The sequence below is a fragment of the Canis lupus genome, chromosome 4 (assembly GCF_048164855.1).
Source record: "Canis lupus baileyi chromosome 4, mCanLup2.hap1, whole genome shotgun sequence".
Classification (NCBI taxonomy): domain Eukaryota; kingdom Metazoa; phylum Chordata; class Mammalia; order Carnivora; family Canidae; genus Canis; species Canis lupus.
The window spans coordinates 40046857-40064747 of NC_132841.1; the positions used below are offsets into that span (position 1 = coordinate 40046857).

Consider the following 17891-nt stretch of genomic DNA (forward strand, 5'->3'; position numbering starts at 1 on the left):
CCTCCCCTCCACTCCTCTTACTATTTTCAATGCATTCATAAAGCCATCTAAAATTACTAGGCTGACAGTCACAAGAACCAAGCTTGACATTCTTTTTTCTTTTTAGGCATTCATAAATTAAAAACAAGTATATGACAACATTTTTACCCCAAATCAATTAAAGCAGAATCCAAGAAAATGCTACTTACCAGTTCATACATGAAATCTGGATCTGAACTGTTTGCTAAGAGATCTGTGCTCATTAGTGTCTGTTCTGAAAAGGTGTGGCTTCGAAAGGCATCCCCAAAAGGCGGATCCATTCCGCTTACACTAGGCTGCAACAGAATGATTTTAACTTTAGAAAGTTAAAGCCTACTCCAAGGCCAATTTATTACACATAAGCCCTGCTCCCACACCTACTAATTTATTATTTTCACAACAATTCTGTATATTTTCTACTCTTTAGCACATTTGAGATATTTAACTAGCATTAAGTTGTGAACTTAAATTAGGAAAATAATGAAGATGCATTAAAAACAGAAAAAGAAATAGTGGCAACTGTTACTAACACCTAACTTCTAAAAACTAAAACTTATTTAGCCACTAGAATCAGCGTTCAATACCGAATGAGTACTTTATTCAGCTATAGAACATTTCTTCAAATCCATCTCTAACACCACTCCTTCTTCTAACTCTTCAATGTGGAGAATTCCCTATTTCCTGGGGTCTGCAGAGATAGCAAGCTGGTCTTATTCTGTACTCCTAAGTGAGTCTAAGGTCTTATTTCCCCAAACAAGCTGGAAGACAATTTGGGCACCTCTAGTGCAAACAATGTCTCCAGGAATGTGGTGATGGAGATAGGATCAGCCAAATATCCAAAAATCTTACTGGTAAGACCAGAAACTTGGCATGAGCTCAATAGCCTTAATCTTGATCCCAGAAAAAGGTTATAATTCATTTTGTAATAAATAAGGGAAAAAAGACTTGGCACACAGAGTTGATGCCCCTTTTCTCGCCATCCCCCTTTTCCATTTCAACATCTATATAAATCACTCCAGAGGGAAAGCCAGGCCACACTCCTAAAGCAACCCAAACAAGTGAAAGGCCTCACTCTGAAATCTAACTTGGATGAAGGAAGAGGTTGCAAAGCAATAAAAAATTACCTCTTTGCCCTTTTGTTCTTATTCTGCAAGTTTTTGCTGAAACTTTAAAAAATTCTATTCGTCTATTTGCTTACATTTCCCTATTCATATACTTTCTACTTACCACAGACCGGCCTTCTTACACACTCTCCTATAATGTTTTTCCTCACTGGTACTTCCCAACCCATTCTTTTCTTTCTCTGATTTTCCCCAACCCTATCAAGCCACAAGCTCAAAATAAGAGTGTTATAGCTCTAGCTTCAAGTATTCCATAAATAGGAAATTAAGCGCTGAATGGGAAAGAGCTCTAAATCAGTATGTGTAGTCTACTTGGCCCAGGGACTGGGGTGGAGGCTAGGCCACTGGTCTTCTTAATATCAGCTAGCAAATCCCCTTTCTTTACCTCTGAGCCACTGGAAAATCCTGGCAAGTTGCTTATTTTCTGTGCTCAAGGCATAATTCTGCCTGGCTCTACATGAAGCTACCTAAGAGTTCCTGTCCTCTCCTTATTTCTAGGTTTCTCCTCAGCACTGAACCCAAAGAGGGAAGAGGGTAAGAGCTAACCACTGAAGGAAGACAGGAAGAAATCTGATGTGCAGTGGGGACAAACAGGATTTCATTTATTATTTCAATGATTGCCTCAAACCAGAACTGATCGATTCAAAGTAGTTACCATAATATAAATAGATATAATCATTCTTAGTAATCTTTTGTAGGTGTGTGTGTGTATGAATGTGTGTGTGTGTGTATATATATATATAGTATATGTATGTGTATGAAAGAGAAAGGTTGAAATCTCTATTTCCTCTTAACTACTTTTAAATTCAGTAGGCATAAATGGAAAGGTATGACTGGGAATCAGAAGTAGACAAGGAGATGGAAGTGGGCTTTCTGTGGCAAATTAATTTTCAGGGGAGTTGGGTGAGCCTCCATAAAGCCAGCAGATCCGCCCCCTTTCTAAACAACTTCGCATTCAACATGCTTCCAGCGTCAAGTTCATTAAAATAATTTCAAAGCTGTAGCAAAAGAGGAAATGAGAGCAAAGGAAGGAAGGACACATATTCAGAAATAGCTGAGATCAGAAGTAAAATGTCTTAAAAAGGGAGTTGGTCAAGTTGTGTTAAGATTCAGAGAACTTACAGAACCAGTGGTATTGACTTTCTGCAGTAGGGAAAATATAAAACTTTGCACCTACTCTGTATGATTTACCTGAGGCATTTCCAAGCCCAGATCCTGTGAGTCCGATCCCAAACTTTTTTTTTTCCTCGTTTGTAAATTCCTTTCCAGGTTTACTTTTAATTTCAAGATCAAAGACGATTTTCACAATAAATGGCAGGTTTTCCCGGAATGCCTTCAATTCAAATGCTTGGATCGCTGCTTTTGCTTTTTACTTTTTTAAAAATTTCTGTGTGAATCTGTCAAACAAGAGCACAAAGTAACTTCACTGAACACCATTAAAAAGTTGACCTTTCAAAAATGACATTAACAAAGAACACTTTAAAGGAGTCTTATCTTTGCAATCTCAAGAATTTGGTCATTTCTTAGTATCAACTATTCTGAAATTCATCATTCCTCTCTTTATTTGTTTCTTAAAATGGACAGGTCAATAATCAATTGGCAACATTAAAAAAAGAATGAAAACACCCTGACAAAATTAACTGAGGCTTATCTTTTCTTGTGATCTGAAAGATGTATTATACCTAATGTTAGAGTAAAGCTCTTGTTCACTTTATGTTCTATATGAGAAAGTATGTCTGAACCCTTAATTCCATCTATTGTATAATCATTACTACAAAACTAATCTACATTTTGTATCTCTTATAAATCTATAAGAAGAGTAATAAACATCTAAAAGCCAACAATGGAATTTAACACATCCTCTGCATTAAATCACATTCATAATGGCATATGCAACATTATGCTTTAAGTTAGAAGTGAAAGCTGTCCTTGAAGTAAGAATTATTCCAGTAAGTTTTTAACATGTTTATGCTGTGGGGGAAAATAGGAAAATTTCCATCTGCAGAGGGTTTTAAGGGTTAGATTAAGTAATGATGGCAAATCACCTAGCACAAAGTCTTAATTGTGGCAGAAACTTAAATTTAAATGCTAATTCCCTTTTCCCTCCTCTGTGAAGGCCTTAATTAAGAGTAACTAAACAGTTTATATCCACTTCATCATCTATTCCTAGATTAGTGGTCCTCAAAGTGTGATCCCAGGACCAGCAACAACTTGGTTTTTGTTACAATTGCAAAATTTTAGGCTCCAGCCCAGACCAACTAAAGCAGAAACTCTGGGAGTGTTTCTCCCAGTTATATGTTTTAACAAGCCCTCTAGGCAATTCCGATTCTCTCTAAAATTTGAGAATCACTGTCTTACACTCAACACCTTGCTCTCATTCAGGCTAGTTGCAGTATTGTTTCTTAGATTGATGCAAAAAGCCAAGTTAAACCAAACTGCTCCATACGTATCACATCTGGACTAGAGAGGGTTAGAGCAGTACATTGCATCAATTTCAAAGGCCTCTGCAGAACAAGAGATTGTCAACAAGAGAGTCAATAATTGTTCCACTTAATTAGATTAATAAATTGACAGCCATTTCTATTTTCTGGATCTTTGCTAGGCTCACTCCTCTGGTGGGCTGTCATTCCTACCTTGCTGTTCTAGCCTAGGAAACACCATCAAGTGCCTATCCTGGGCCTAGAAACAGATTTAACTATGCATCTCAATCCAATGCCACAGTCTAGGCTCCTGCCAAAGGCCAGTTCTGGTCTGGTTCCGTCTTACGCAGTCTCATGCCTTGGTCCTACTGCTGATATATAATCTCAGTTCTGATTCTTCCCTTGATTCCTGTGAGTAACACAGTCAGTTGCCTTTTCCTTCTTTCTTATTTTTAAGGGGTGGGGGAAGGAAGAAGGAGAGAATCTTAAGTGACGTGGGGCTTGATCTCACAACCCTGAGATCATGACCTGAGCCGAAATTAGGAGTTTGATGCTTAATGGACTGAACAATCCAGGTGCTCCAGTGGGTTGCCTTTTCTAGACCTATTTCTTAGACTCCAAAAAGGTATATGACTCAAGTGATGCAATCAGTGAAGTGGGTCAATATAATCCTGGCCTATAACCTGGATCTGGGAAAAAAGTTTGATATTCTCTAAAACATGAGGTTTACCCTTACTAAGAAACAGGGCTGAAGCCTCAAGAAAAGATTAAATCCTATTCAACAAATACTTACTGCCATCAACTAAAGACACCATCTACCACAGCTTGGTTTATCAAAACACTACAAAAAAATGGCCAAGTTCTAGTTGTAGCTCTCACTTGCAAACTATATCACAGTGGGTAGGTCAATCTTTTTAAGTCTCATTTTCTCATTTCTCGAAAGAAAACACAACTATTACTAGTTTTCTAGGCACCAAATTTTTTTTAAAAGATTTTATTTATATATTCATGGGAGAGACAGAGAGAGAGGCAGAGACACAGGCAGAGGGAGAAGCAGGCTCCATGCAGGGAGCCCAACGCGGGACTTGATCCCGGTCCCCAGAATCATGCCCTGGGCTGAAGGCAGCGCCAAAAGGCTGAGCCACCCGGGCTGCCCTAGGCACCAAATATTTTAAGCCATAAAACTATAAAATAAAAATGCAAAACAGGTAACCCCACTTTTGAAGTTCATGTTACACCACTTTGCTTTAACAAAGATCTACATTGGTACCTGGTTTTGCTAACTGAAAGAAATCCAAAGAGGATTTTTATTTTTATGAAAATAGTGTTACACGTACATTGTGCATTGGACCCTTACAGAGGCAGCACAAGACCCCAAGCAGAGCAGCAGGTGCCCCATTCAACTCCTTCCCTGGGAACCACTCAGCATCTCAGTACAAATCTGCAACAGCTCTGAACTGTGTCTCTGAACATCTGGGCTTTATCTAGATTTGTTTTGTGCATACGTTAGCAAGATGTATCCTAAGGTATCATAAAATCCTATGAGAGGTTATTCTCTGGCCTGGGAATGCTCAAAACTTTTACACATAATTAATGGTAAGTGCTTCTCTGCTTTATGCCATTTCCACTTACGAAAGGTTTCATAGGAGCCCTCTGCTTTTGCATAACAGGAGAAACCTTTAAATTTTTATTTAAACGCTTAACATCAAAACTAATTTGTCAATGCAGTCAGCAAAAAGAGCACTTGTTTGTAGCACTTGACAGGAGACCTGGAATCCAGTTTTGATGCCATAATTAAAACTAAGCAGCCTTATGAATTTGAGCAAGTTATTTAAATTTATGCCTTAGCACTCAATTGAAGAATCATAATTATTCTCCTCTAACTATATTACAGGGATGTTATGAGAATTGAATGAGATATTAAATTAGGATGTACTAATAAAATAAATTTGAAAGGTTATTATCAATAGGTATATTTTGCCAATGCTTTCTTTTGATCCACAGCTAGTCCATCTCAGAAACTCAACATCCGTGACAGCTATTGGCAACAGGGTTAAGTGTTTTAAAGACACCAATTCCCAAAGAGAGGGTATCCACCACGTAAAGAGTTGAGCACATTCTTCTGGGATAGTTTTTTTTTTTTGTTTTGTTTTTGTTTTTTTTTCCTCCTGGGATAGTTAAGGGTCCTTTGTTGCTTCTTTCAGGCTTTCAGGTAGCAGCAAACAGGATGGGGGAAGGGCCAATTCTCCCCCCAACAGAAGGTCTTTTCATTTTCTAAAACTAATGAGCCAAGATCACAACCAATTATCTTTATCTCCAAGGTTTTGCACCCATTTTCCAAAATGCTTGGTATCATTCTATATGCTTATTGTGAAAAAATCAGGGGATCCCTGGGTGGCGCAGCGGTTTGGCGCCTGCCTTTGGCCCAGGGCGCGATCCTGGAGACCCGGGATCGAATCCCACGTCTGGCTCCCGGTGCATGGAGCCTGCTTCTCCCTCTGCCTGTGTCTCTGCCTCTCTCTCTCTCTCTGTGTGTGACTATCATAAATAAATAAAAATTAAAAAAAAAGAAAAAGAAAAAAAAGAAAAAATCATGAACAAAATTCCCCACCCAGAAATGGAAGGGAAAGAAAAAATAAAGGTTTCTACAGCAATTACCATTTTACAGAATCTTCCATAATGATATACTGCTCCCAAACCATCTCCTATACCAGGGAAACATATACAAAGAGTACATTAATGTTTAGATGGTCAAATAACAAGTGTAACCACTTGCTTTTTATCAGGATGCCTTCACACTTCTTTGGGCTCAAGAATACCCATATGTTACTCAAAGCTTTGATACTAAAGTTATATACTTTAAAAGCAATGGTCTCATTTCCCAATCTGTAATCTAAGAAATATTTGTTTCAAGAAATGTTAAATGGCTATTCAACAAAAAGGGTTATGAAGTTTGGAAAACACATTAAAACTGATATTCTGCCTTTATGCAGGACTTCTTGCAAACCTTAAGATGCTAGAATGCTAATGTGCATTATAAATCACCAGCAGGTAGCTAGAGGAGATAGAATTTCCCAAACTTACTGGATTCTAAAATCCTCTACCCTGCCCTCAAAAGCAGGCCTCAAGACTAGTGCTATTTAAAACAATGACAACAAAATCACAACACCTTAAAGGAAAGGCTAAATTAATTCCCCTAGTTATGAATTCCTTTATAAAAAAAAAAAAGGATTTATTTACTTAAGAGAGAGCAAAGAGGGAGAGGGAGGAGCAGATTCCCTGCTGACAGCACGCCCTGGATCACAGCCTGAGCCAAAGGGAGACACTTAATCAACTGAGCCACCTAGGTACCCCATGAATTCCTTTTATTCACAACTCTGGCTCATCAGTTCCCAATAGAGTTTTACAGGTTATTCAAGGGAGAGAAGATTGTTGTCTATCAGAATATTTGTCAACAGATTTTCTGCACGTTGGCTCATTCAAAACTATTCAACAGCAGCTCTCCTAGGCACAGGAAAATATTAACAGAAAACTAGCTCTCTCTGAAACAATGTGATGCAGTTTGGCGTAGGCCACCCCAAAATATGCCACCCTGGCATATTGTTTTTAATTGAAGTTACTGAAGAAAGAGCTAGTCCAAGAAAGACACCGACCCTCCTCTGTCCCCCTGAAAACAAGAAATAAATTTCCCCATGTGCCTTCCTCTACACCTGGGAGACGAAGGCATCCTTACCACCAGAGAGGCAATTCAGGGCCAAGAAGACTGTATAAATAAACCTTGTTATTTCTTCATTAATTTGCTACCCCAAGCCCAAACATCTTTGTCTTGTCAATTCTTTTTTTTTTTTTTTGTCTTGTCAATCCTTAACTCTTATTGCTTCTTTGTCTAAAAGGTATAAAAGCTGCTGGCTTTGGTCATTTCTTTGAATCTCATATTTTGATGAGCTTCCATATATACGAAATTAATTTTTTTTTCTCTTGTTAATCTGTCTTGTGTTAATTTAACTATATTAGACTAGCCAAAAGAGAAAAGAGGAAGTTTTCCTCCCCTACAAATGAAATGGAGCAAATGACTGATTTATGAGCAGCAATGGTGTCACTTGAAGATGGCCACAGCTCAGTACCTTTCATAACCTTTTTTACTAGGTCCTTTCCTGTTTTTTTTTTTTTGTTTGTTTGTTGTTGTTGTTGTTTTTGTTTTTTTGGTTCTCCACTTAAAAATTTGTTGAGGCTTACTATGTACATTAGGCAAGGTAAAAGGTGAAGTAAGAGGATAGATAAGGCCAAAGGACTTTTACAAAACCTCATCCATTGGACTGCTTAAACTACTAATCCAAACTTTGAAAGCCAAACCCAAGAACTAACTAGAGTGCCCCAGACAGCTTAAACACATCCAAGAGCCCCTAAATTTTGCCTCTTCTGAATCTGAGGGATTCGGCTGATTTCTGAGAGTCCACATGTTTCTAAAAGGTTGAACAATGTAAACCAATTTATAAATGAAAATGTCTTATGAAAAAGCAGATACTATATATACGATGGCCAAAATCCCTACAGCTCCACTTTTATATGGCACTGGCTTAGGGCACTGTTCCCTTTTAGTTAGCTTAAGGGAACTGGCTCCTCACAATAGTAAGCAGCACTTTTGAGTCACCCAATGTTCATCAGAATAGATGTTAAAAAAAAATTGACACACCCATTAGGATGGTTATTATCCAAAAACTGGAAAATAACACGTCGAGGATATTGAGGAGGATATGGAAAAACTGGAACCTTTGTGCAATGTTGGTAGGAATGTAAAATAAAATGGTGCAGCTGGGACGCTTTAGCAGTTTCACACAAAGCTAAACATGGAATTATCATATGATCCAGCAATTCCACATCTGGGTATATACCCAAAAGAACTGAAAGCAGGGGGATCCCTGGGTGGCTCAGCGGTTTAGCACCTGTCTTTGGCCCAGGGCGCAATCCTGGAGTCCCAGGATCGAGTCCCATATCGGGCTCCCGGCATGGAGCCTGCTTCTCCCTCTTCCTGTGTTTCTGCCTCTCTCTCTCTCCATGTCTATCATGAATAAATAAAGAAATCTTTAAAAAAAAAAAAGAAGAAGAACTGAGAGCAGGGACTCAAACAGATACATGCACACCCATGTTCACAGCTACGCTATTCGCAATAATTGAAAGGTGGAAACACCCCTAGTGGCCATTAACAGATCAATGGCTAAACAAAAAATGGTAATACATACAATGGAACATTATTCAGCCATAAAAATGAATAAAATTCTGATCATGGATGAACCTTAAAAACATTATGCTGAAATAAACCAGACACAAAAGGACAAATACTACATGATTCCCTTTATATGAGGTACTAGAATAGGGAAATTCACTGAACAGAAAGTAGAACAGAGGTTACCAGAGGCTGGGAGAGTTACTGTTTAATGGGCACAGAGTTTCTGTCTAGGATGAGAAAAATGTTCTAGAAATAGTTAAACAAGATTGTCAGTGTCCTATGCCATTGAACTGGACCCTCAAAAATGGTTTCAATGGAAAAACTTTACAATGAAAAACATTAAAAAAATTTTTTGAGGTAAGAAATACCAACACATTTATACCATTATATAGTTCACATACTATGGTTTATTTTGATCTTTCATAATCTTTGTTGCTCATCATTTCTTTCATGTGTGCAGACTCCCTGGGTTCTCTCTCTGTTGTCTTTAAACTGTACCAGATCCACAGTTGTAAGATGTGCTAACTGTCCTGACCCTCAAACTTAAATAATTTTTCCTGAGGCTTAATCCCCAAGTAAAGATGAAAGAGAAGAGAGGGGAGGGAAGGGAGGAAAGACCACTGACTTGGCAATTTAAGTTTGTACGGTATGTATATATACACCAAGAAGCTCCCCTGTTTGGCAAGAAAGACAGTTTATCAGTTTGCCCAAGTTCCTTAGCTGACCAGGACCCATTAGCCACATTCAACCCATCCTGCCATACTTCTTATATCCCACTCAACAATTCCTTTCCTTTTGAAAAGGACACAGCAAAACAGTAAACAAAATAGTTCTACTAAACAATAGTTTTTCAGATGTTTAGTGAATCAAGCCACTACCTGGTTCATAGCAGAGCAGAAATCAGAGATCCACAAATCCCTATACCACTGAGGAAGTATATGCTGCTCATGCAAGGTACACACTGGGTGAATGGTGGGTGCCACATTCTCCCTTTACTATGTGATATAAATCCTATGAACACAACTCCAAGTGAATCCCTGTTCGCTACCCTTCAACAGCAGTTCTCTGGACTCCAAAATATAGAAAATAGGTAAATACACTTCAAACTAGATGATTATGGTTTCTGTCTGGAATTATTAGCAAAAGACCCCCCATTATTTATTTTCCAAACCCTGCTACTGCAGGTCTTGAAGACAGAGGAAGGTAAAGAGAGAGAAGACATATCTTTTCCCTCAGATTAGATGAGAAAAGATGATTTTCCTAGCCAAGCAGTACTCATCATCACACTATAAGCAGATAATGATCCTTTTACCATACTGCTTTGTGGACTCTCTATCCTTGGGTCAATCCAATAGTCCCCTTTTATCTTCACACTCAAGAAAGTTTTAAAAATATGGGGGTTGAGTTAGGTTTGCCACCTTTAATTAAACAAAATAATTACATTTTACTGAGACTCCTGAAGAGCTAAGAAAAGATACTGAATCTCAAAAATATCTCTCCTTAGAATGCAATCTTGGAGGAAGACATAAGACCTCTCAGAATTTTATTTGATTCCTTTCCAAAGGCTTCTGCCCAACTTTAATCTCTTGCCTACAAAGACAACATATGGGAGCTTAGTTAAAACTCTTTGGGAACCAAAAAGAAAGAGCATTAAAACAGGAGTCCGGATCAATGTGAGTTGAACAGGAAGAGATACTTTTTATTTCTTAAACTATCAATTACACAACAGTAGGGGCTTCCTGCAGCATTGATACTTGTCAATTAAGTTGTTTGGAGCAAAGAGTAAGAGCATGGGACAGTTTAAGACAGAACCAAAGAATGCATTTCTAACCCCAGCCACACTTGGTTACCACTGGCAACAAAATATTCACAGTCTATATTTGTATCACTGTTTATAGACTACAAGGCACACTGCTATGCCCTGTCATTTGATAAAAAAAAAACTTGGGAGTAGTAGTTAGGGTACATATTAGCATCACTGCTATCTCCTACCCTCTGCCCAACCATTTTTACATTAACAAAAAAAGTTCAGCAAGGATAAGAGATTTATCTGAGACCATTCAGTAAATGCCTCTGTGCAAACCTATCATAGAGACCATCTCTACTTGCAGTGCCTCTTCTCCAGAAGACTCCCAAATCTACATCTTCAATCTAAATGCATGAATGCACAGAGCCTTGCCACCTGAGAACCAGGTATTTCCATGGTTATTCAAATAGCATGACCTCAGACACAGCATGCCACCTCTCTCTTCAAACATTTCCATTCTGTCAGTAATCACATCATGTCTCAGACATCCAGGCTTAGAACACTGATCTCAAACCTGACTCTTTTTCTTTCTCCTCCCCCAACACTTTGTTAAATCATGCCAGTTCTCTTTAACAAAGATATGCTGGCAACTTACCTTGTACTCAGCACACGTGCATGTATTTGTCTTTGCCCTTCCCACTTTCTCAACCTTTACTTTGACCTCATCATTTTATATTTACCATTCCAATAATTGCCCTACAGATGTTCCTTTCGCCAGCCCCTCTCTTTCCAGCTCTTATGTTCCATTTTCTCCCTAAACAACCACTTCGTATTAGCACTGTGCTTATAAGTTTTCAGCAACTCCCAAAGATTTCTTGGATAATGTTCAAAATACTCAGATATAATGAAACTATCTTTCCAGTCTATTTTCCACTACTGTCCTATAACTCTAATATTAGCTTGATCTTACAATCCCACCAAAATCCTTGAGGTACTTACTATCCCACTTCACTCCACTCAGAATTTCCAAAAGTGAGGCTCTAGCCTTTCATGCCTTTGCTCACAATGGTTTTTCTTTTCCTCCTCCCTAATCTCGTCTCCACTACTAACTAGACTGTAAAGTTTTTTGAGAACAACCATTACATCCCATCTCTATTTCACTACAGTGCTAAAAGCAATGCCTTGTCCAGCACAGGAATCCACACAATAGTTGACCAGTGGGAAATCCTCTAAGACCACAGGTCCTTCTGGATAAGGAGGAGTCAGAGGTGCAACTTTGTTCACATACAAAGAGGACACTGCAAAGAAGTCAGTCATTTAGTATACAGCTGACCCTTGAATAACAGGTTTGAACAGTGTGGGCCACCTGTATGTGGATTTTTTCCAGTAAGTAGAGTATAATACTGTACATGTATGCTCTCTTCCTTATGATTCTTAATATTTTTTCCAGCTTACTTTATTGTAAGAATACAGTATATAATATAAACAAAATATATGTTAGCCAAATGTTTATGGATAACATCTGGTTATCCATATCTGGTCAACAGCAGGCTATTAGTCAAGTTTTTGAAGAGTCAAAAATTATCCATGAGTTTCAACTGCATGGAGGTGGAGGGGGTCAGTGCCCCTAACCCCCATATTGTTCAAAGGTCAACTGTGTATTTATTAAGGACCTTTTATGTGCTCTGGAATTATCTAGTAGTTAGCACGTTAATTTGAGTCTCGAACCACTGTGGTATCACATGATAAAAACACTTAAAATTGTGCTCCTGAATTGTCTTTTAGACTTCCAGGAAAAGCATTATTTGAATTTCAGTCAATTCTGAAGACTCAGAATTCTCAGAGAGAATTCTTGTCTAGTGAGGAGAGAGTAGTAGAAATAGGGTTAAAATTTATTTAAACCAACTGAATCCAGGCATTGGGACTGATACATGTTACACACTGTTCCCTCTCTTCCCACCCCCATTTTTAATCAAAACAAAATATTTTATGCAGATTAAACACTAAAATTTAAAGAATCATTTAGTTTTCTGAGCTGTTCAGCAGAAATCTACAAAATGTAAAAAAAGAACAGCAGGGTTAAAGACAGCAGCATAGAAACAGACAGTGGTGCAAGCAAACACACTTGAGCCATACTGGAATATTCAAGGGGAATAGCTTTCCCAAGACACTTGGGACGTACCCTAACAACTTCAGCACTGCTGTTTAACCACTGAGCCACCCAGGCATCTTCAGCACTGCTGTTATCAGAGATCTAGGCTCTCCCTTTAACTTTATTGTCTCCTCTCTCCTTTCTCAGATTTGACTTTTCAAACCTAGCAAAAATATACACAACAGTTTTGAAATCTTCTTCAAATTCCTTCCCATTGTGTGAAATGGGCTATACCACTGGCATAGGACTACAGAACAGCTAGTACATGGGTTATGGGCATAAGGCTACAAAGTGGTTGTGAACAGTTTTGCAGTCATTTCTTTCAACACTGAGAAAGGATGGCTGCCTCTTTGGCTCTGATAATCCTAAAGGATTGCTCTGTGAGAAGCAAACTCTAGATAAAAGATAAAAGGTTCTGCATTATGAGTATTTGGAATTTTATCCTGGATTCTTACTTGCCTTCTTTTACTTGTAAATACAAGAATTCTCTGTCTTACTTTGCAGGGATTTTGTGATTCACAATAATATGTGCCCTGAAACAAAAGAGATACTCAATAAATTGTGGGCTATTTTTTATTCTAAGGTTCCTTCCTTGTTATAAACATACTCCTGGAGTGTTGCAGCGACCAAAGTGTAAGACTCAGAATCCTAGATTGTCTAAATTCCACACTCAATTATCACAAAAATTCAACTGCTTGGAACTAGGGTGGATAGGAATCTGTAGGCAACACAGGTGATTTAACATCCCAGTCCTGGCTTCACGAGGGTCAATACCAATTATGCTGGTTTAATCAGCAAAAAGAATCTTTGGATTCACAAAATAATTCATAAAGCTGCAAACTAGTCATCTCTGTACACAATAAAGAACTGGCAAGAAGAGGTACCTGGCTGGCTCAGTCTGTGGAGCATGTGACTCTTGATCTCGGGTTTGTGACTGTTCAAGCCCTACACTGGGTGCAGAAATTACTTAAAAATTTAAAAAAATTTTTTTTCTTAAAAAAAAAAAGACTTGGCAAATAAATTACAAGGGGGAAGGGCTTCTTCAGAGAGATTACGGCTCTAATTGTTCAAACAACTACATATAGCTTTTTTATAGTTATACTGGTTTCACGAGAGATTCTGGTAGCCTAAGGGAATGAACTTACACAAAATTTATCTTTCATATCCGTAACACGTTCCACAGTTTCTAATAAATACAAACACAAAGTTTATACTGTACTTGTCTCAACAGGATTCACAATAAACCAGAAAAAAGAGATGGACTACTACCCCAATTGTTGGGAAAACGGAACCATGAAAGGAATCAGCAGCTATTAGAGGAAAAGTACAAAAAGTAACAAGAACCTGATCCCATCCTCCCCTCAGACTTCTTATATCCTGCCTATCAGAGGAAAGAATAAAATTCATTTATGGCAATTCTTTAGTTTTTTAACTTGAGTGGCTGGACCACTAGCAACACATTATGCTAAGCCACGAATTGATGCCTACAGAAGGGGTTTGTTCCGCTCACACTGGTATTTTAAATTTTAACTTCCAGCATTTCAGTTGGAAATTTCATATAAAATTTCTGAATCCTGTTAACAAATGCCACTCTCTTGGGGAAAAAAGAAAATCACTGGGTACATATTCCCAGCAAGATCCCTTGAGCTGAAATGAGCTCTCTCTTTAAACTGGCCTGTGCTCTCCAGCTTGCTCCCATCTCCACCAGTCCCATCTTACAGTTGAGGTGCCTGTACTGACACTGTTAAAACCACAGCACCAGCAAAAAGCCTGCTAGTGAACTAGTTTAACCCCAGAACTTTCACTCTTAAGCACTCTGCAACTAGACCTCCAAATAAAAGAGAGTTAATAAGGAGAGAAGTATTTAAAAGACCTGTACGTGAATGTTTATAGTAGCTTTATTCATAACAGCCTAAAACCTGGAAGGAAACCCAAAATGGATGGACAGATTGTGGTACATCCATACAATAACAAGTACTCAACTGATACTTGAAATGGCATGAAATCGAAAAAGCATTATTAACATTAAAAGTAATCATACTCAAAAGACAACACATGTTCTATGACTGCATTTAAATGAAATTCCAGGAAAGACAAAACCATAGCAATAGGAAGTAAATCAGTGATTTGGGCAGGGGTGAAGCAGGGTCACGAGGGAACTTTTGTGGTGATGGAAGTGTTCCATATCATGACTATAGAAATACTTTAGATGACTGCCCAGGTTTGTCAAAACTAAAAATCAGGTGAACTTTATTTTATGTAAATTATTAACTACTCAGTAAAGCTGAGGTGTTTAGAAAACACTAAAACTACCGAGAAGAGTACTACCATCTCTACCTGGGTAAGCTTGGGAAAACTTCAGGTAAAGATTTGAATTGGATCTTCTCACGTAACAATTTTAAGATGCATAAGAAGTAGAAAACACAGCATACAAGTGGTTATATTCTGCACTGTAGCCTATGAGAAATGGCATCTCTGAACACAAAGTAAAATGCTTCATAAAAGGAAATTCATAGAGATGGATAATGAGTACTGGGGAAAGGTATCAAAGATAAGCTGATCTCACAAGATTTCCCAAAAAGGAATCAACTCAGACATACGTTGCTATTCAAATGTAAAGAAGCTGACAGTGTGAAACAACGTTTTTATTTTTTATTTTTTTAAAAGATTTTATTTATTTATTCATGAGAAAGAGAGAGACAGAGAGACAGACAGAGGGAGAAGCAGGCTCCATGCGGGGAGCCTGATGTAGGACTCGATCCTGGGACTCCGCTCCAGGATCATGCCCCGGGCCCAAGGCAGGCACCAAACCCCTGAGCCACCCAGGGATCCCACATTTTTGTTTTTAAATAAAACAAAATGGGACGCCTGGGTGGCTCAGTGGTTGAGCATCTGCCTTTGGCCCTGGGCGTGATACCGGGGTCCTGGGATCCAGTCCCATATCAGGCTCCCTGCAGGGAGCCTGCTTCTCCCTCTACCTATGTCTCTGCCTTGCTCTGTCTCTCATGAATAAATAAATACAATCTAAATAAAAAAATAAAGCAAAATGAAGAGGAAAAGTCAGAGTCAAAAAAAGGGGAAAAGAAACCCAAAGGGAATAAAGAAAGGGATGGAAACCAGAAGGTGAGATAAAGGCAAGGGACACATTAGATCAGAATAAAAAGTACCTCCGTACTGATATATTACAGGAGAAAACAGAGGTGTGTCAGGCCTTGATGAAGGACTAAAAGAAAAAGTAAAAATGATGGGAAAAGAGACCATCTAATCAAAGTCAGAGCTACAAAGAGACCAGAGACCTGATAGTGTAGAGCAGGCCTAGGAGAAGTAGGATAAGAACACAAAAGAAAACAACAAAAAAAAGCCCTTTCCTCGGAAATCTCACCAAGGAGTCTCCTCCTCCTCCTTCACCTACCCCCTCTCCATGGCCCCGCCTTACTTACTTACGTAAGCCTTCTCAAATCCAAGCCCACCCTAAACATCAATATGTACCTTTTTATTTTTTTAAGTAGGCTCTATAACCAATGTGGGGTTCAAACTCATGACTTTGAGATCAAGAGTCGCATGCTTCACTGAGCCAGACAGGTGCCCCACATATAGCTTTTACACCTCCTTGACTGGACTAGAACTGGTCTTCAAAACCCAGTTCAAATGGACCTTTTCTGTGAAGCTTCTCCAACCTTCCCAGGCGGAGTTAGTAGTCCATCTTTCGTATTTTCAGAACGTGCTGTTCTAAAAATTATCCTACTATTGGAACTGCAAGGTCTTGTTTCCTCTATTAGTCTGCAGGCAATTCTAGTAGAGGATTCAATAGTAAGGACGAAAACCCTTACTAATAAGCATTTCAAAAAACTGTAAAGTCCTTTTATAAGTAGGAAATTTTACACATCTTATACAACACAAGTAAGCTAGAAGCCTTACTGAATTCTACAGTGAATCTTCTGAATGAGTTACACATGCCCCTACCCCTAGTTCCTCCCCATACCAAAGACTTTTCCTGAAAGTTTTATTTTTGTAATGCTTTAAATTTCTGTTGAATGGCAAAAATGTAATGGAGAAGGCCAACTGCATCAAAAATAGCATACAGCAAAGAAGAAAATTCCCCTCTAAAAACAAAAAAAAGCACCTTAAACTCTCAAAGACAGAATATTACATACTAAAGAAAATAAATGTACAAAAAGAATCTGAAGAAAACTAGAGGACACAAAATCAGCAAGTTCATAATGCTTTCATGGGAAACCGTCCACATCAACAATACGTAAAACACAACTTTGTAACAAAAGATGTAAAAAAGGGCTTGGTGTTAAAAGGACAGAATAGTAGCATGATCTGAGTAGCTGGGAATTAGTGGGGAGATGAGTGATTTAAAAAGTTGTTTGGGGAGGAGAGTTCCATTCCAATGTAGATTTTGGAAGAAAAGTCATGAACTGGTGAAAAACCATACAAGGTTTGGCTAGCAAAGCAATGGGATGGTACTGCAGTCACCATGTATCATTAGAGTCCCCTGCAACAAACTCTTTCCATGTCCTCCCCACTGGGGTAAATTAGACTTATTAACAAGAGTGATTTTACAGTGCCTCCCCCCAAGATGAGAAACACTGCTATATAGATGAAGAATTGTTCCAAACCTCTAAGAAATAAGAGGTTCCACTCACATTTGCCAAACATTCAGAGATCCAAGTGTGCCAAGAGCTAATGACGAATCCAAAGGACAAAACGCAGGTTTGTGTGTGTGTGTGTGTGTGTGTGTGTGTGTGTGTGTGTCTGTCTGTATGCACACGCTTAGAAGGAATATTCAACAAGTCTAATGGAATGTATCTGAAAAAAATTGACAAAATAATTCAAGGGAGTTTCAGACATCATCAAAATAGCTTTTCCATAAACCTTCTCAAAAGAAAAGGGTCAATTTTTAAATGAAGGCTTTTTGTTTGAGCAGATGGTGATTAATTCCTCCCTTCTAAGCCCAACATCTCTACTAATAGTGGACTGACTTATTACCTTCCAGATAAGCAGTTTTTAACAATACATCCATTTAAGAATTTCTTACGTAAATGAAGCACTAAAAGGTGTCAGGAACATGGGGAGGCACTGGGGATATAGAAATAAAGAGGCAGAATCTGACTTCAAGTGGCTCACCAGGCAGATGACATAAATGGATAAGTATCATACTGTGGTACAAGCGCTAATAAAGATAAACTTAGGGGTGGCC

At 38.5% G+C, this 17891-nt stretch overlaps 1 protein-coding gene across 2 annotated transcripts in view; it reads right to left on the bottom strand.

The window, feature by feature from the left end:
• Positions 1-17891, bottom strand: part of CREBRF (CREB3 regulatory factor) — a 54801-nt gene that overhangs the window by 32913 nt on the left and 3997 nt on the right. For both annotated transcript variants that reach the window (XM_072824124.1, XM_072824126.1), the window contains exons 2-3: positions 2331-2536; positions 189-314 (exon numbers count right to left, since the gene is read on the bottom strand). In XM_072824124.1, coding sequence (XP_072680225.1) covers positions 189-314; positions 2331-2339 — 135 coding nt within the window. In that variant the 5' untranslated portion in view covers positions 2340-2536. The remainder of the gene's footprint in view (positions 1-188; positions 315-2330; positions 2537-17891) is intronic.